General features: G+C 39.3%; 2 protein-coding genes across 2 annotated transcripts; both read right to left on the bottom strand.

The window, feature by feature from the left end:
* Positions 1–1,025: 1,025 nt before the first annotated feature.
* Positions 1,026–6,989, bottom strand: LOC149827192 (triacylglycerol lipase 1-like). Its single transcript, XM_090018460.1, has 6 exons — positions 6,843–6,989; positions 6,657–6,761; positions 4,014–4,157; positions 3,260–3,300; positions 2,760–2,842; positions 1,026–1,327 (listed from the first exon to the last, which is right to left on the bottom strand). Exons 1-6 carry the CDS (start codon positions 6,987–6,989, stop codon positions 1,026–1,028), a joined length of 822 nt encoding a protein of 273 aa, XP_089874586.1.
* Positions 6,990–8,706: 1,717 nt separating this feature from the next.
* LOC149827191 (uncharacterized) lies at positions 8,707–17,954 on the bottom strand. The gene is made up of 7 exons (XM_090018459.1): positions 17,737–17,954; positions 16,936–17,061; positions 14,785–14,991; positions 14,439–14,535; positions 10,754–10,857; positions 9,555–9,606; positions 8,707–9,158 (listed from the first exon to the last, which is right to left on the bottom strand). The coding sequence occupies exons 1-7, from the start codon at positions 17,952–17,954 to the stop codon at positions 8,934–8,936; spliced, it is 1,029 nt and encodes a 342-aa protein (XP_089874585.1). The 3' UTR covers positions 8,707–8,933.
* Positions 17,955–20,339: the final 2,385 nt, after the last annotated feature.

The raw sequence follows: 20,339 nt of genomic DNA, 5'->3' as shown, positions 1-20,339 counted from the left end.
TGTTCTGGAAGATCATACCCGTCAACGATCTACCAGAGCGCTTATGGATTCAGGTACGCTTCCGCATCAAGTTCTGTTTCAGTTTCGATTTCAATGATTTAGCGAGAACATGTAAATTGGTCATTTAGTTATTTCAGTGGTTTTTCAAAATTCCAACAAAGAGTCTCATTTGAATATCATCATAACTCTATAGCAGAAAATATGGAAAAAAGAGATGGGGTTAATTCCCTTCAACAATTGACTCCTAGGTAAACGAAAAATTTAATGTGCCAAGCCAGGGAATGATGTTCATAATTTCTTGATGAACACATGCACCATGCCTACTCTATATATGTGTGGTGGTGGTGTTAAGGTTAAAGCACCTTCATCTTCAAAATTCCCTCCTGAGATATCCATCTACAAGTGGAAATGGACGCTGGCAAGGATTCCAAGAACAAGAATGCTTCTAGCACCTAGAGTGGTGCAAAGGATGATGAGATGATGAAGGCTCCAGGAAAGGGTGGTGCTGAGGAAATTCCAACAAAGATTTTGAAGCCTAACCCTTAAGCATACTTCAAGAAGCTGCATGAGGACAAAAACAAGTAGTAGGTCTGGTCATGGGCCTACTCTATAGGTAAATAATGGGTAGAATGTGACAGTGCTGCCTTAGTGTTTGATTTGCTTTCTTATGTTGTCTAGTGCCATTTGAAGTATCAGAATAGCAACTACAAGAGTATGCTTGTTCTATATTATTTCCGAAGTGTGTGTGTGTGTGTGTGTGTGAGAGAGAGAGAGAGAGAGAGAGAGAGAGAGAGAGAGAGAGAGAGAGAGAGAGAGACTTCCATTTCACTGAAAGCCGGAGGAACTGAAGATGCAGGTATCCTTGAAGTTTTCTTTCTTTGCATATGAAACTACTGATACAAAATTTTGAAACTTAACAATGTCATGCATTTTCCAAGCATATAAAAGAAACAAGAAAACAAGAAGCTCAATTGGCTTAAACAAATGGGCTTATTCTTTTACAGTTGCACTTCTACATATTTTCTTCAAGTCTGAAAGAACTTTAGAATCCTCGGGTAAACATCAATGTGAGCACAGGCACCTTGTACGAAATCTTCATGTGAATAATTTGGCAAGAACAGCAGTTCAGGGGCTGCTGGAATCTCCCTAGTGACATGTTGAACGTCGTCACTATCAGCCAGGTAGTCGTTTCCACCATAAGCCAGCAAAAATGGAAGTTTCTTTGGTAGTTTTCCTAGTTTGTATGATGGTGGAAAAATGCTCCAGTAGTGGAAAAGATTCCCCACAATGCCATGGTCATATTTGCAAAATCTGCCTGACCTAATCACTAGGAAGATACAAGAACAGAAAAGAGTAATTAAATACGTAACCATGGTCATTATACATGATTCATGAATAAATCTCAGAGGCCATCTAGCTTGATTTGGATGTTATGGTGTGCAAGCCTGAAACCTAAAAAGCCCCAGATTGATGCCAACAGTAAGTGAGATAATCTATTTACTTAAAGTGATCCATTCACAGACTCAATATACTGTTAATGAAATAGGCCCACTGGTGAACTAGTTTGACATGGACAGAGGTTGTGCATAAATCCATGTGAAGTCATACCAAAACAATGGTGTGCGAACATAAAAAAAAACATGATCTGTTGAATCAGAATTATCTGCAAAGAGTGGTAGCAATTGTAGCCAATTTGTGGATTTGTGAATCAGTATAGTAAGGCTCCAAATTGGACCGAGACATGGAAGCCATTGTGCGAGTCAATGTTTGATCCTTAAAAGCCTTCGAGAAACACCAGGAAAATTCAAGATAGGTGCTGGGCTCAGTTTGTCTGGGCCAAGCAAGATTAGGCCCAAACTATGATTTGATTTGGCCAGCAAACTACGATTTGATTTGGCCAGCAAATTGCTACGAAGTCTCTTACAAGACATTGTGCTTAGACAAACTTGAGTATGAAAATTTTCATTTGAGCTTTCTTAGCCTAATCTTTTCTAGACTTGGTCAGGTGTGAGTTATCTGCCGATCTTGCAACTAACTTGACTGAGTGAATTACTCAGCTCTACTCTATATCGAATCAACATCATCCTCTGCCGTTGGTTGAATGTTGCACAATATTTAGAAGCAATGGGGCAAAATTTCACAGATCAGGTGAAGAGCAAAAGCAATCTACAGATGACTTGATAATTCTATTAGACACTCGAAACTGTTACCTTTACAACTACTGGAGACTGTGACATAATGAGGCTTGGATTAATTTGACACAGCTGGGAAGTTGAATGTATACATGATGCATCCAGGTCATAATCTAGGCCAAATCATCCAAATCAGGCCAGACTGAAGCAAGCACAATTCTTTGGTCTGAAACCAATTAGCAATTCCTAATGGATGGTTCTTGATTCAAACCCTAAATGAGTTCTGCACACCTCCAACTGATTTTTTGGTTGGGCTGGATGATTTCATATTTTGACTTGACTCTATAAACAAAAAAACATAAGGGTGAAGAATAAAGATGCACTCACTCTGGGCTAATTGCGCAACATTCTTCATGGAAGTTGATGACTTGTATCCACTGTAAATCATTGGATTCTTCTGGCAAGAACTTGGTCCTAGACAGAGCCGTTGTTGCAACCAGAGGCTAGTCATGAATATTTCAATATCTTTAAGCATGTGCACACACACGCGCACAACGGCATGCATGTGCGCAAGCTTGAGAGAGAGAGAGAGAGAGAGAGAGAGAGAGAGAGAGAGAGAGAGAGCACCTTCAATAATCGAGAGAAGGTTACGGTCACAATCTGATCCTGTAGTGGTACATGCCAATTCCATTATATTCATGACTAGATCACTGCAACCACAAATAGTGTCAAAGTCCACAAGATTAATAACAAAAACCTTTATATTTTCATGTGGCAATATCCGTTTAGATGGCCATCTCTCTTTCCATAAGGTTCCAGGATAACCATGGAGAATTGTTTCTCCATGTTCTCTATATATCCTTTTGCTAATCAATGATCACAATTATCTTGAAAACAAAGAACACAAATGCAATGTATGATCACATTACAAGATTTTTTTCTCGAATTTTGGTTCCGTCTACCCGAGCTGCCCAAGCGAAGCCCAATTGTAGCTTGCCAAACAAAGTTAGCCTATGAAACTATTGCATGTTCTTGTATTTTCTATCAAGAAGAGAGACTTCAGACATCACAGTTGGTGAGTACAACCTAGTAGATTCGTTGAAGAATAAAGTGTTTCATGTACTTACTCTGAAAGACTGAATCTGCTCGCTCCCAAAACCAAGTCCAGCTATCACAGAGTTGAAGGTCAGATTCATTATACCACTAAATGAACTCTAATTATAGGCATTGATACCACTAAGGAACAAAAGGAAAGAAAGAGAAAAATAAGGCTGAAAACTTTTCTTTCAAAGAAACATACAGCTTTCAGCAAATTTAGGAACAAATTATGTTGAAACTACACACTGGCCATGAATTTTGTCTTAGTTCTGACTCCAATTAGTTTTAATTGTTTTATACTATCGTTATTTATTAATGTAGGTGCTTGAACATTAGGTTCTTGCCATATGTGCTTGATGGGTTTTTCTGCTCTTCAGGAGTTTTTTTCGCACTTCCTACCCCATAAGTGTGTTGAGCATAGTCGATTTACGAAGAATCCACACCTGGATCATGTGTTTTAGATGAAAAAAAATGATATTTGGAGCCTCAAAAATTTACAAAGATTTTGGAGGGTTGATTTTTTGAACCCTATAAAAACCCACCCATGTGTCAGAATCAAGCACTTCAAGAGCTGATCCCTATAAAATCAAGTACATAGATCACATTTGTACGGTCATATTTTAAAAATAAAACAAAAAAACATAAAAAAACCCATAAAACACTTATCACAAGCACCTACGCTCTACTCATCCTAATAGAATCAGATACCAATGCAATCTGTGCATATTAGCCATGCATGATGTGATCAGTTATAGTTACTAATATGTGAAGCAGCATTATCACCTTATCCAAGAAGAAGATAGCAGCCATCCTTACAAGAATGGACTTAATATTCTCGAGGTATGCAATTGGGCTCAGCATGACAGCCTTCTCTATTAGACAAGACACCTTACTTCGTGTGAAGGAGGCAAATCCAACCATGGCCCCCTACAATTGCAACAACCAAACTTCAGACAAAATGATTTATTATCTTTGGTCATCTTGAGTTTTTTTTTTGACCTGTGAAAAGCCTATAAATAGGATTTTCTTCTCTGTTGTTCTGGCAACAAAGCTCAGCATTGAGGGGAGATCATGGTTGACAAGATCATCGAAATCCCAATCCCAAAACTCCTGTAAAATATTTCACGAATGTGAGCTGGTCAATCTATGCAACTATGAATCAAGATTAACAGTAAAAAAATCAGTACAGTGCTTTTTCTCTGGCCAGCTTAAGAATTTGAAGTCAGTCCCTTGTTAATTGTATGGTTATTCTAGGCATGAAAGTCACCTTATTTTGATATTCATGACTCCATTATGGATCAATTTGGGTGCTCATTTATACAATCCTGTAACCTTTTTTGTGAGAATTAGCTCATTTATGCAATTCTGTAATCTTTTTTGTGATCATTGTCAAAAATACATGCAGCTCATTTATACAACTCTGTAAACATTTTTGCAATCACTCAAGTAAATTATATATATTTTTCATCTTCAGTAAATTACAAGGATCACTCGTGTTTTAGTTGAAATAAATATTAAGACAATTTTAGTCATCTAGTTTGGCCAAAGAATTATCTGTCAAATGATTTTAAGACCAAGAATATCTTTCAAACAAAGATGAAAACAAAAGGCAGTTAAATGTAATAACCAAAAATGTTTCGACAGATTTTTGAAGTTTACCACTTTTTCGGAGCAAAGAAAATTATACTATTCTGCTTTCAGGCAATTTGTCTTTGCAAATGCAACTTGGCCTTTTTAGGAACATAACTAATTTGATGAATTTTAGCATCTCTACTTACAGGTTTGCTGAATGGCATGGATGATCATTGCACAGTTGTGAACAAGTTCATAAACTCCAGCATTAGAATTCATACTCGCATGTTTCGTGTTGCACAAACATCACAGTTCATGACCCTGATTCACATTCTTCACAATACCTGAAATGCATTAATGGGTCTAAGAGAACTTGTCAGAGACTCAGAATATATACCTTCTGAGAAGGGGAGTATAAGGCATGACCACGGGTGAAGAGAGAAGAGCGAGTATTCCCAATCCAAACTTCATATCCCTGACTTGCCAAGATCAGAGCCAGAGAATTTTCTGGTTCGTCCAACACCCATATATCACCACCCTGTGAAAACCACACAACCTTGAGAGAGAGAGAGAGAGAGAGAGAGAGAGAGAGAGAGAGAGAGAGAGATCATTGGAGATTTTACACTTACAGGAAAATAAAAAATAATAATTTACAGAAAGCCGATCAGCTAATTACAATAAGCAGGCTAACATTTCAAAAAAAGAGTCGGCAGCTAAATGTAATAACTGAAACGTTAGTCCTAAAAAGGAGTTGCCAACTCTTATACTTCATGTTTCAAAGAACAGTTGGTCCTAAAATCATTCATGACCTTGACTAAAAGACCGTCATTATTGACTTGTTTAACACAAGACTGTAAGATGTCATAAGATGAGTTGTTTTATAAAAAAGGTAAAATTCAGAGAATCGACCGATTCAGACTTGATCCGAATTAAAACGGTATTAAAATCTAAAAATAAGGGCTGATTCAACCCCGATTATAAGGGAGGTGATTCGCCCCCCTTACAAAATCGATTTTGGGCCGATTTGAAGCTTTTTGGCTGATTCAGGCCGATTCTCCTCGATACTTACAACATTGCTTAGGAGACTAGTCCAAATGTATTAAGGTAAAAGTAGGCAATTGAATGTAATAACCCCAATGTAGGCTATCTGTAAATAGCTGTTAAGTTAGGTAGCTTTCTGTAAAATTACTCAATTTTTCTTTTTTCTTTTTTTTTTTCATAAAGGGAACAAGAAGGCATCAGAAGGCCAACAAAGTAAGGATCTGTTCGGGTATCCGAGTTAAGAAATGAAAGGACTTAGCTGCATCCAGATCCAAATGTTCACTTCTGGTTCTGCTCAGTGCAACTAAAACTAAGGGCACGTTCGGTTGGATCATTCTGATTTACTTTCTCATTTGAATGAGAAAGTGAATCTGATTTGTATAGGCAAATAAGAGTCACTTTCTAATTTGCTTGAGATTCAAAATCACATGAGACACCATGACATTCAAAATAGCGGCGCAGTGGGACTCATCTGCATCGGCTATTTCACCCGAACCTTGAATTTTCAGATATGGGTCATAAAAAATACTGACCCGAATATTATTTGGATCGGCCTGAACCCAACCTGCATATACACTAGTCGGGTTTGGACTGCCATCTTCTTGACCTCACATAACCGAAACACCAATCTGATACCCACATGTTGTCTGGGTGGGTTCGGGTGCACCCTAATGGGTCTGATACAGCCCTACGTCCAACCACCAATATACTTATCGGTTGCACAGTCCGAGTCGGCGTCCACTCTAAGATAATTGGATCAGATACAATGAACATTTTGCACCTAAAAAAAAAAAGAAAGAAAGAAGGAAAAACCTGCATAATTCCATGATAGAGGAACACCGGAGGCTTCACCAAGCCAAGGCTCTCATTAACACTAATCTTCTGCACAGAGAGCTTATACAAATCGCCTGTTTGCACCTGAAATCAACACAATTAAGACTGACTACTTGATTAATCACAGTGACTAAGCCAAACGAAAAACAAGATCAAGAAGATTACCATGAATTCCTCACAGAGGAAGCCTCTAGTCCAGACGAGACTCTCACAGAAACCGGTGGCAATTGAGGCCGAACAGGCGGTCAAGAATTCGGCGATGCAGAGCAGAACGAGAAGGCGCCAGAAGTCGGTCTCTTTCTTGGTCTCCATCGGTGTAGCTGCTGCAATCTGATCAGAAGGGTTCTCTTTGTTGTTCTCTCTGGAATTTTTCTTTTTGAATTTAAAAAGAGATGCAAGAAATGGAGGGAGAAGAGGAGAGAGAAACGCGTGATCAGATATTTTAAAGCAATGCGAAGATGATCGCTTATATTATTACCGTTAAGGTTATTTTAGTCATTTGAGGCTTTGGGGATGGTTAGTTCGTTGTTCCATCGAGGAGAGGGTATTTTCGGAAATATAACTTTTCCAGAATTGGACCCGGGCGCCAGGGTCCAATTGGTTGAACTCCGGAGTGCTGATCCGGGTAATACCATGTGACCCAAAACAGTTGATATATTGGTGTGGGTAATGGGCCGGCCCAGTCCCAACCCACCAGTAAATCAGACAGATGACTGACCTGTTCATGTTCCGCAGCCCAGTCAAATCCAGTCCGTTAAACAGTCAGGGCAAATCCTGTCAGGCTAAGCCACCCATGGTCCACACTCCACTTGACCCTTTGGAATGGTGGGCAATGACCTGGCCCAAGTCAGGTAAGGGTGACTGGCCTTCTCATGGGCCACGTCTTGGTTAAACACAGCCCTTCAAAGCGTGAGGCCTGGTGTGGAGCTTGAATATCCATGAACCAGCCCAAACAAGATGGTCTGATATCCGCTTTACTTAGTCGGATCCAGGTTTGGACCCACCTATTTCAGTAGGGTTAGGACCCTTGACACCCCTAATCATAATGACAAAGATAACCTATCCTTTCTTGGACAATCAAGCTGAGGTTAGGCAGAAAATTATGAGTACATCAAAGATATTACATGCCATCAAAGGTTACCATTCAAGGTGCCTTATCCTTCAAAATGTCAGTTTCAATAATCTCCAATTAGGGCTTCACGTTTTTCTTTGGCCTACAAAAAAAAAAAAAAGACCTCTATACAATTTAGATACTCTCTTTGCAATCGAATTAGATTCAACCAAACGGCAAGACCATTGTCATGACTTTATTTTACAAGCTTAACCATCTCATCTTTTTGATTGGTTACAACATCAAGATTAACGGCAAGACCAACGTGATAACTTTATTTTAAAAGATTGGACGTCTCATCTTTTTGATCGGTTACACCATCAAGATCAAATGACATCATTTTTTAATTTTCACTACTTACGGATGGGACTACCAGTAGATAGGATATTGAATTCCATGACAGGACTTGGACCATTCTATCTTGTCAAGCTGGATTTGAAAGGTAGTTGATGTAAAACAAGATTGTCAGGAAGGGAAATGAGAATGCCAACGACTAGAAATGCCATAACCATGGGCATGAGCTTTCCACATAGCAACAGGCATGTCATCAAAAGCCTCACCACGATCCACAAGGTGGCGAACAATGTTCGGCCACATCCATTATTGTTAAACAGTTTGGGCATAGGCAGGGTGGTTGTGGGGCACGTAAGGCAGGGTGGTCGTGAGGCTCCACCCAGGGTTTTCCCTCGTCTCCGGCGAGGGTTCATCGTCATAAAATAAAACAGTTTGGGCATAGGAAGCTACACCCAATTCCGAAACCTCTCTTATACTGGCATGCATGCACACACGCACATGGACGCACATACACATGTAATTGCCATCATTAGAAATGCAACCATACCTACTGCTTTTAAAATAAATAACTGTCAATGAGAGATGTAAAAATGATCAATCAGCATTAACTGTAACTCCAAAGCATTTCAAGCTAATGATCCGGTTTCAATTCCCATTTACATCATTGTCAATCAGTATATACAAAGGATTTCCCTAACACAATATAAAGCACGCCATAACACCATTAGTAATGTAGAATCAGGAGGGCAGGAGAAATGACACAAGAAACGCAAATTGTTGCTACAATCAACTAATGGTGATGCATCAAATGAGTCCAGATTGCAGCAACAAATGAAAATGTAGGACTTCTGCTAAGCCTCAGCCCTTCGCATGAATGCGACAGTTGCTATCTGGCTCCCTTCCAAGCCACCAAAACTCAATGTTGGATAGGACATAACATGATCCAGATATCTGAATGGTGAGGGCAGAGGCTCACTGCCTTGTGCATCTGATGCCATGGGTGCAACTGGTTTCAGCTGGAAGCTTTCAGTTTCTTGCACCAATTCATCTTTTGCATTGTTACATGAGGTGATCACCTATAACCACAGTGGAAAACCACGTTTAACCAAACTTGAAGATTGACAGACAAATAAACAACACCACAAAAATGTTCACAGCAATATCAAACTTTTTATTTTACAAGCATGCCCAGCAGGTAGAGAAAGTAGACCATTCCACATAGAGTCTAGTGGCTGGGGATCATTGAACCCAGGTCTGGGATTTCATGTGATAGGTTTCAAGCTCCCAAAAAAGCTCCATTGCCGCATGTTTGGGGTTGAATCGCCAGGACAAATGAATCCTAACATCATCTAGGCCAAGTTCCCCACTTGAGGAAGGGATGACTACAAAGATTCTCAGCCTCCAAATGCACATAAAATATGTAGCTAAGGGCATGAAACATATGGAGGCATTCAGCGAGGTAGAAATAGTACCAGTATTCCACCAGGAGCAACCAACTTTGAGACTGATTCCCAATACATAAGCCTGCCAGATTGGCAAAAAATAAAGCATATTAGAGTTATCACCAATCTTGCACTGCAAAACCCAAGCGTTCTATCTACTCTTGAGCTGTGTCTGCACTGTCAGGAAGTGACTGACAGAATTGGGGAAATTCATTACTCCTTGTTTGTCATTAATAGCCACAGCCGTTCATCCTCTAAGTTATGCTAATAATTGGTGAAACCTAAATCCGTGGTATTACTTTGGCAGATTAGACATCGCAATGGTCAATTTGGACTGTTGGAGTTTCATCTGTATTTTGCCAAAATGACTATAACCTTCAAAATCAGACATGTAGCATACCTAGAAGGGGTTGACTAGTGTTAAATCAAGATGATTGTAACTATTCACATGTATAACAGCCATACTCCAGTGATTAATTTAAAGCAAAATTTGAGTATATAGGTGTCTTCAGTTCATTTCACAGAGAAGAACCTGCTTTAGCTCATCTAAGGTATGCCTCTAAATATCAACAGTAGTTGGAACTTCAAAAATCCAAAATTAAACAAGATTTATAAAACACATGGAACAGAGTTATTATCTTAGAAACATGAGAACATCATGTGCCTACTAGGATAAAGATTACATTAAGCCAAGGACAGTCAAATTGATAGTTACCAGAGTAGGAAGTGGAAAGAAGCAATGCACGAAGCGTGAAGTGAGAAGCAAGTCTTTAAGATCTGTGTGAAGTGCAAAGAGTTTAAGAAGCATAAGGAAAAAAACGAGTAAGAAGCAAAAATTGAAGTGATTGGAAAGTGAAATAAAAAGTAAATAAAATTTGTACTTTTTATTAAATGCATCTTTTCACCCTTTTACCCAAAAATACTCATCATATATGTAAGTTTGTAATAAAACTAAAACTTTGAGATAAATGTATAGATTTTTTTATATCATTATAAGTGTATTTCATACATTAAGAATCATATTAAAAAAAACAAACTTTTCATTTGTAGAAGTAAGCTTCTCATAAAGTTTCAGAAGCTTGAAAGATCATGGTTTCACAATTTCAAAGAGAGCTTCATGGGAAGAGAGTTTCCAGTAACTATGGTCAAACTATATATAACACAACAAGAGAAGAATCCACACTGCATTGCAAAGATGCAAATTATATAAAGAGAATCTATAGAAGGGCAATGATACCGGGCCATCAGGATGCAGCCCAATTACGTCCAGTGCTCCTTTATCTGTAACAAGTTGGAATTGCTTCTCCAGTTTGGGCTCAAGCACATCATCAACCTAAAATAAATGAGTTACAAAAGTGATGAACTAATCAGTTTATTTTTGAATACTTAAGGAGCATGGTGTGAGTACAATTGCAGTTATAAGATACATGACAGAATCCAGTCTAGGAATAAACACATCAACATCAAGCATCATGAGACTACAACAAACAGTACCAGACCTTGCTTAACAACACATAGGCATTGCCAGGAACTATAAAACGTGAAAAAGAAAAGGTGAACTAAGTTCTTGCCTGTGTCGCTTGGTCCCATTAGTCCTTGTCCAGCTTGCCTAGCACCTTTCTTAGTTCCTGATTATCAGGAATCATCACATGGCCAGCAGCCAGTGTCTAGGTAGACTAGGTCAACAAGGAAATGCCTAGTCACACTTTTTCCTAAATATAAGCAGGAAATGATGAAGAAATTTATGTGTTGTAATTTGCTTTAGAAATATCCAAGATTGTGTGTGTTGCACAAATGTTCTGTAACCTAGGACTCTAGCACTTTTACTAAGAAGGATGGGAAGCCCCCAAGAGGAATTATGATGGTGGAAACCTGATGCAGAGCACGTCCCATACCCAACAGCACACAGCCGTGTTTCGAGTTGGGTCCGGACCCGAGACCCGAATCCAGCCAAACTCTTTTAAATAACCCAACTTAGGGTTGCGTGGGAAAGGGAGAAGAATATTTCAGAATTGCAGCAGCCGTCTTTTTCCTTTCTGTTTTTTTTTTATAGTTTTCGTTGTTATTCATTTCCTTCAGCCGCACATCCTTTATGGTTTGGTTTCTTGTCATTTTGTGTTTGAGTTCTTTTCTCTTTTCAGTCTGAATATTTTATTATCTTCTGTCAGTCTTTGTTTCCATTCCCTGTAACAGCTTCAGTCGGTGGACATTATTAATTGATTCTTCATTTTTGGTTTCTTCCGAGTGTCTCTCTTCTTGTTTCACGTGTTCTGCGTTATCTTTCTTTTTGTACTGCACGACCGTGCATCGCCAGAAGCTAATCAAGTGACATCATTTACGGTGGCCTTCTTCTTAGTGTTGTGCATTGCATGACCAAGAGGGTCGAGCCCTATTTGCCGAGCCCCAGCACGTGAACGCCTGTTCCTTCTCTGCATCAAGTAACAAGCCTGTACGTGGGTAGCCTGTTTCCTGTTGCTGCATCTAGGAGTAACAGCGTGTTACCAATATTCGTGAGAGTACCGCATTCTCCCTGCATCACCGTTATCGTGAAAACCCCTCTCATCACGTCTACCCATAGCGTGACAGCATCGGTTTCTTCCCTGTTTGATGAGTAGCAACGTTGGCAACCTTATCGTGAAGTCTCAGTGTCTTTTTTTTCGCTGCATTAAATGGTATCAGAGCCCAGCTCCTCCTCCTTCATCAACGGCATGACGCAAGGGGCGATGAACGGTCCTACAAACGGAAAGGCACGAGAGAAGATCATGAAGCGGATGCTCGACATGGTGACGAAGATGCAAGAAGATATGCTACGCCTAGAGAAGGAGGTAGCCGGTCTGTCGAAGCGTGTGGATGGATTTGAAGATCGGCTTGCTGTCCTAGAATCGACGGTGAACACGCACCCAACGTCCACGTTGAAAACGAGTGGTGGATTGGGCGTCGATGTGGTTGGCCACCCGAGTGCGGTGACAATCGACCCATGCCCAGCGAACCTCCAACTGTCGAGCGTGACATCAGAGTCCATCGAAGCGAGCCTGCACAGGGATGCCCGATGCCCGATGCTCCGGCAAGAGGCATATGCAATGTTTGATAACCAGTTTGAGAGTCGCCTTTTGCATCAGAAATTGTTTCAACCATTCAGTGACTAGCAGCAACGACAATTGCAAGAGGACTCACCAGGAATTCTCCAAAATTCGAGACTTGACCCACCTGACCAAACATTTATGAAGGTTTACAAATTTGGCTGTGTTGGGCAATCACTAGATATTGCTCGGTTTAGCAGCTACCATGAGCTTTTGATTCTGTTTGGGATTGCTTTTGGGAACAAGATCCTGGATGGGTATTCCTTTATGAACAGTGAGCAGAGCCACTATGCATCCGGGGCAGATATAGTGAAGTTTTCAGAAGGTGGTCCGGTTTTTGGTAAGCATGCTTGTATTGTTGGTATTCTAGCCAAACCCTTAAGACCGCGTGCTGGAGGGACATAAATTCAGCTTATGCTTCCATGGGGTGCCATAGCAGATGGTATAGACGGTTAATTTCAAAACCAATCTACAAGCTTTAATTTGGAATCGTTCAGGAATATCGCTACATGTTGCCTATCGTCAATGTCTCTGATTTTATATGCATATTGTGGTGACAACAAGTCGTCAGAGCCGACTTCTTCTCAACCCGAGGAGAATGATGCAGAGCACGTCCCATACCCAACAGCACACAGCCGTGTTTCGAGTTGGGTCCGGACCCGAGACCCGAATCCAACCAAACTCTTTTAAATAACCCAACTTAGGGTTGCGTGGGAAAGGGAGAAGAATATTTCAGAATTGCAGCAGCCATCTTTTTCCTTTCTGTTTTTTTTTTTATAGTTTTCGTTGTTATTCATTTCCTTCAGCCGCACATCCTTTATGGTTTGGTTTCTTGTCATTTTGTGTTTGAGTTTTTTTCTCTTTTCAGTCTGAATATTTTATTATCTTCTGTCAGTCTTTGTTTCCATTCCCTGTAACAGCTTCAGTCGGTGGACATTATTAATTGATTCTTCATTTTTGGTTTCTTCCGAGTGTCTCTCTTCTTGTTTCACGTGTTCTGCGTTATCTTTCTTTTTGTACTGCACGACCGTGCATCGCCAGAAGCTAATCAAGTGAAATCATTTACGGTGGCCTTCTTCTTAGTGTTGTGCATTGCATGACCAAGAGGGTCGAGCCCCAGCACGTGAACGCCTGTTCCTTCTCTGCATCAAGTAACAGGCCTGTACGTGGGTAGCCTGTTTCCTGTTGCTGTATCTAGGAGTAACAGCGTGGTACCAGTATTCGTGAGAGTACCGCATTCTCCCTGCATCACCGTTATCGTGAAAACCTCTCTCATCACGTCTACCCATAGCGTGACAGCATCGGTTTCTTCGCTGTTTGATGAGTAGTAACGTTGGCAACCTTATCGTGAAGTCTCAGTGTCTTTTTTTTCGCTGCATTCACATTAAACAAACAGCAGTTGGGTGGCAATATTAGTGTTTTAAGTCAACGGAGCAAGCAAACACCTTTATAAGTTAACCGTAAATGATGGGATGTAAAACATGAAATAGGAGAGATGGAAAGTATAATACTTCTGGTATGACATTAACAACAGAAGTGAACATGCAAAAATGCAATGCCGACCAAAAAAATGATGTAACTAACACAATATAATAAAAACAAAATTTATCACATTTAATCTGGATTATCTAACATTTATGAAGCCGTCTCCATTCTTATTGCAGAAGGGATCAATACTTATCATAGATTCTTCTTCAAAAGTAAGTTGTTGCATAGAATCAGGGAAATTGTTTTCACCAGTAATAGACAAGCAATAAGTTATGCCTCGATGCATCAATAATTAGATTAAACCAGATCATCAAAAAATCTGCACAAAATCAAGAAACAGAAGTACCAAAAACTGGATATTAGGGAAACCATCACGATCAGCAAGATTTCTTGCAAGCTCAACTGCTCCTTCACTGTAGTCAATTCCAGTCAGATCTGAGAACCTGGACAAGGAAATTAATTGCAAGGTAATTGCCCTTTATATTCTTAAGCAACTAGGGGGCCATCAAATAATAGAGTATAGGATCACAACAAATGAAAAGAGACTAAGACATTACAAGTACATAACAGTGGATAAAGTGATCCATGCATAGTGAGACAATAATAGTACATGATGTTGCATATCAACAGTTAATTAATCCTAAATATGTGGGGCAACAAAAACTAAATGCAAAAGAAATTGAAATTGGTACCCTTGCTTCACAAGTTCTTGGAGAAATAAGCCGTTGCCAGTCCCAATATCAACTACACTCCAACTAGCCAAGAGCTTTGAGTCTTCATCACCAGGATTAGATTTGGGGATGATCTCACCACTCAGATCCTTACAATAGACTTGAGGAAAATTAACACAAAGATTCTTTGTCCAAACTGCCATGATTTTCATCACTTCAACACCATACCTACGCAAAGATTAGCAAGACGTCAAAAGTTTGGTTGCACAATCACAACAGAGATTCTCAGTAATGAGCTCTAGATTATAAAAGAAACTCATACAAACATCAATCCCATTTTCAGTAGCTACTGTAGCTTGAAGCATTATTCTCATATTGAGTGGTTCATGTTCCAAAAATTTCTAGAACACCATGTTCTCTCTAGAAAGTGACCAAATGTATGATGCGAGATTACTGGAAGCTTCCATTGGCAGAGAGGATCTTCCTTGTAGTTTTTGAAGTTGGTTATTTCTAATTAAGTTGAATGACATGATTCAAGTTGCCCATCAATGTTTTCGAGACAAATTATTATGAGAGACTTCATTTGCAGAACACTGCTGAATGGGCTGCTGGAAATTGAAAAGTGGCTGAGTTATGGTTTGTTCCATGCTTGATTTGTCTTACTGAGTTATTTAGACCTACAATATGTTTAGAAAAGTCTTTAGGCTAATTAACCTCCAGATGATGGTTAGGCACAGCATAGGGGTAGTTATTTTCCTTCGCATACTGTAGTTAACCTTTTGAGAGTAGTCCTGACTGAACTCATTAGTTCAGATAATGTAAATAATGCTTAGTCAAGATGACATTGAAATTAGTGAAACATAAATTTTCCTACAGAAAGTGATGGTTCTGACATAGTGATTATGTAGCCTATGATAGCAGAAGAAAACAAGAGACTAATAGGGAAGTTAAAGGAGAACAGACTGATCAAATATTTGGTATGTCACATTCCTTGTATAACAGCAATGAGTTTATGATCTGCAACTTGCCACACGGAAAAAGAATTATTGGTAGGAGCTAAAATAAATGAGGTTTCATTTGACCTTACTGCATTGCTCAAAATTATGACAAAATCATCCAATACATATCAGAGGAAGTTCACAACAATTACTGCAATGAGCTCCGCTCATCATTTATCAACATATCTTTTTCTCCTTGGATTGTAACTCTCAAATGAGTACTCAGTTACTTCATAAAAAATAGATGAACATATAAATGAAGAGGAAAGAAAGAGAGACAAGAAAACTCTTTCATGTCCTTTCTCTTATGGCTGTGATAGAATCGCCTACAAATGTCTTTTCACAATGTAGAATGAATATATATTATCCAGCTCTTTGAATTGACCAGTAGAAACATGTCAGTTTCTCATCAACCCTTTGACACACCACACTTTCCATATATGCACTTGTGGATAAGGTCTGCAATCTGTACATGATGAGCTTGCAAGCATGTCTTGGATCAATGTGGGTTCCGATTTTAATCAAGATATCCTTATGTTGGAATTGAGTGTGTAAATCACTAAACCTCCAAAACTCATAACCTAAAACCTGGGAACAAAAGAATGACACAATAGAGTCAAATAATTAACGATTCAAAGTCTTCAACACACGAAGCCAGAAAAACCACCATCATGAGTTGAAGGAGGTCAAAAGAATTAGTTGGTCATGAGGAAAGGAAGGTGATCATCATTATCAACAAGCCAAAAAGAGCAACCATAGAAAGAAAAAGAAACCCAAAATGGAATACCTTTGCCTAACACCACCTTCTCAAAATCAACTAATACAATTTCAGTGAACGAGCCATGAGTACCCAAAACATAATAATGAAAGCAAAATCCAAATACATGAAAATACCAATTCTATAAATGCACAGAAATGAGATCAATTTAGTTCTTTTAATCATCAATCATTAAAACAACAAGCTAAATCTCACCAACCAAAGTAGGATATTGTGCACTAAACAAACCTATTCATAAAGTGGAAAGAAGAGGTTCCCCATTGCACCAAATCGCTAATCATTAAACAAAATAGCAAAAAATTCAGAATCATAATTCAAAAGGAAAGTCGAACAAAATAAAAACAAATCAATAAGATCATTTTAATGGCATCTCGATGGTGATGTCAAGACGCTAACCAGACTTCTCCTGCGCGACCATGCTCGTGGAAATTCGCAAGCTCGTCAGCATATACAGAATCCCAATAACTCTGCAACCCCAGCATGGAGTTCTCCGTTTCCGGCTCCTGCTCATCCTTATCCGAACTGCTCAGAAACATCAAACCATCAAAATAAAGAGGAGCAAAAGAATATAAAACAAACTCCGTCATCATGAATTTCTCAAATGCACGTAAATCCTCCACGATCACAACAATGTAGCATAAAAAACAAACCTAAAACACAGAAAGAGGATTCACAACTACTACACAAAACCAAAATAACAAAAAAAAATGTAAAGGTGCCCTCAAAATCATAAAAAAAGAAAAAGAAAAAGAAAAGAAAAGATGCTGAAGTTTTAGCATAACCCATTTCAAAACGAGATCAATCCATCGACAATAAAAAGAAAAGAAAAAGCGAAAAGATCCTCGGTCGCATGAACTTCATATAAAATCTTCCATGATCACCCCAATGTCGGACCAAAAAAACCCAAAAACCATGAACAAGCGAATCATAGCCACTACAGAAAAACCAAAATAACCACAAAAAAGCGTAAAATTCTCCTCAAAACCATGAAAAAAACCAAAAAAGATCGGATATAGAGGATCACCCATTTAAAAACTCATGTGAAAATTCGCGAATATCAAAGCAAAAAATCATGCAAAATAAAAAAAAGATTTTTTCGTGCAAACAGGGAGAAAGACGAGTTCTTCGGCGAAGAGAAAGAGAGAGAGGGAGAGGAAAGGGAAATGGATGAACACCGAGAAGGAATCCGTCCTTCACCCGTATTCGGAAGCGGCAGGGAAGGTGCCGCCGGCGGAGAGGGCGTCGGAGGCGTCGACATGCCGCTGCTCGTCGTCGAGCGTGCTCCCGTAGTCGCTCTTTACCGACCACGAGTCGGCCGCGACAGACCGGTCGTCGTCGGAGAACAGGTCGGGGACAGCCGGGACTCGCACCTGCACCGGCTCGGCATCCTCGGGTGGCCACCTGATTCCGGCCATCTAGGTCGATCTCCGGTCGCCGAAAAAACGAGAGAGAGAGAGAGAGATGTCTGTTAACACCGTTCGATTGTCGTTTTCACTTTTGCCAAATATGCAGGAAGGGGTAAACATAAATGCCTTTCATAGATTAATATATTATTATGGTGCCATTTCCCATTTGATTATGAGTTTTGTTTCTGTGTCAAGCTCTCTCCCACATATAGCCACGTGTAGAAATCTCCAGACATGGATGGGTTTTTACTCCGAATTTCGATGACCTATTAGTCGGGGGCACAATTTACAAACAGGTTAGATTCGGGCCGGATGGTATTTCTGAACCTGAATCCAAATATTAGGTAGTAACTCCGGACCTGAATCCAGATCCAATGTAGTGGAGTTGGATGTAGATGCCAAATTCAAATGATAATACTAGATCCAATCACAGAAAGGTTGTAAACAAGGGATTTACATATAACAATAAAAAGTACAAATGGATCGGATTTGATCTGGATGTAACGTGGATTTGCCAGAAAACATAGACAGGACTAGAATCAGAATCCAAAATGGTCCGATGCAAGTCTAAATCTGCATTAAGTATATGTTCACATCTTATTTTAAGATCCACGTCATGTAACAGTATATTGGATTTGAATTAGAGGTCCAACTGGATCTGATAAGAGTTGGTACTGATTTGCGAAATGGGTTGGCTTTGGTTATGGATTCCCACATCCCGGAAGAAAAGTTGCTAGATGTAAAAAGTGCACTGGATAATGGTAAAAAGGTAGCTGGATCTGGCATAGTGAAAAATTCTTGGATCCATATCAAATATATGGGTTTGGATAAAGCCCACGTCCAACCTGAATCCAATCTTTTTGCGAGAACTGTTTTTATGCTATTCTTGTACACACGGCGGCTTTAAATCCATGGCTTGATTATAGGATGTGCACATTCTTAGCTTCAACAGCAAAATCAAGGAAGGGGCTTTAGATTCTAGAACAAAGCAAACCTTTTTAAAGTTTGCCATTTAATTTCACTGTGAAAAAAAGAAAAACAAAGAAACATAAAAAAACTAACGAATAGAATCCTACTTTTTTATCCCTTAAAAAATAGGTACAAAGGAGATATCTTTAACATAAAGCAGTTTCTTTAACGTTTTTTTAATAAAAAAAATGCATCAACTTGAATCAATTAGGAGCCCATGAGGGCTCCAATTTATCTGGGAGTAGCGACTGATTAGCGTCACCAAGTTGAAGAGGCATTGAAAAATCATTACATCAAAAAATATTAAGGGCTACCAATAGAATAAAGACGGTCAAATAGTAATTAAAAAGTCTCAATGGAACGTTGCAAGTTCAAATCCCAATGGTATCGTTGTATAACCGGTAGGGGTCTGCCTAACCCCCAGCTTACCTTTCGAAAAAAAAAAACAAAACAAATTTCTGCTGGTCCAGTATGTTTCCCCCCAGTCAAACCAACTTCAATGGCCTAATCATAGCGTTATTATCTTCATGGTCCAATATGTACATCCAGAAAAACAATTTAAAAATAATTAGTTCAGAAGTTAATTACATAAAGCTAAACATCAATGGGCATTGGAAAAACTACAACATATGTTTGTTAGGATCAAGGCAAACTAGTCCCCGATTTTGAACCACAATGAGTTCTGAAAGGAACAAAGCAGTTGCATATAGAACAACTAATCTGCAATTTTCCTGTTCCTGATCTATAAGTAATCTTGAGTCATAGATGTAGAAAATGCATGCAGAGGAACTTGCATGACAATGGTACACAGCCGGGTTGTGCATGCAGTCGCGTCAAATGGATATGGTTGATTGGTGTGGACAAACCCGAACTTTACAATGATTGTGGTCATGAATCCAGGGGACATCTTAACCAGGTTCTTCCATGTCATTTCATTAGGTGGAAGAGGGACTAATGGCCCTACAGCATACTTGTTAATGTGGAATGAAACAGCATCATTGCTCACAGTTATACAAGCCAACAAGTCACTCACGTTTACCAATTGCCTCGGTTCTATGGCCTGGAAGAGACCCAGATGCAGGTGCAAAGGATGATTATCAGGGGTCAAGTTTATAACCTTCCATATCTCAGTTCTTCCCACCTTGGGTATCTTGTTCACCGGATCCTCGAACCTTTTGTCATTTATGTATGAATGGGTTGAGTTTCCTCTACATCACAATGTACCTTGTGATATATGTGCTCAATCTCACAGCAGGTGGGTATGGGATCACGAAAAGAGGAACAGTAGATTTAATTTTTGTGTTTTTAGTTAATTAGTTAGCTTACATTAAGGTGAGTCTATTAGGATTAGTTACCTTCACTAATTTAGACATTCTAATTGATAATTGCATTTTAGTTTACATTAGTTTAGTAATAGCGTGTCTT

The sequence above is a fragment of the Nuphar pumila genome, chromosome 10, assembly GCF_984573655.1.
Source record: "Nuphar pumila chromosome 10, dmNupPumi1.hap1.1, whole genome shotgun sequence".
In the NCBI taxonomy this organism is placed as follows: Eukaryota; Viridiplantae; Streptophyta; class Magnoliopsida; order Nymphaeales; family Nymphaeaceae; genus Nuphar; species Nuphar pumila.
The sequence above is the reverse complement of the archived record's forward strand: the minus strand, read 5'-3'. Positions and strand labels throughout refer to the sequence as shown.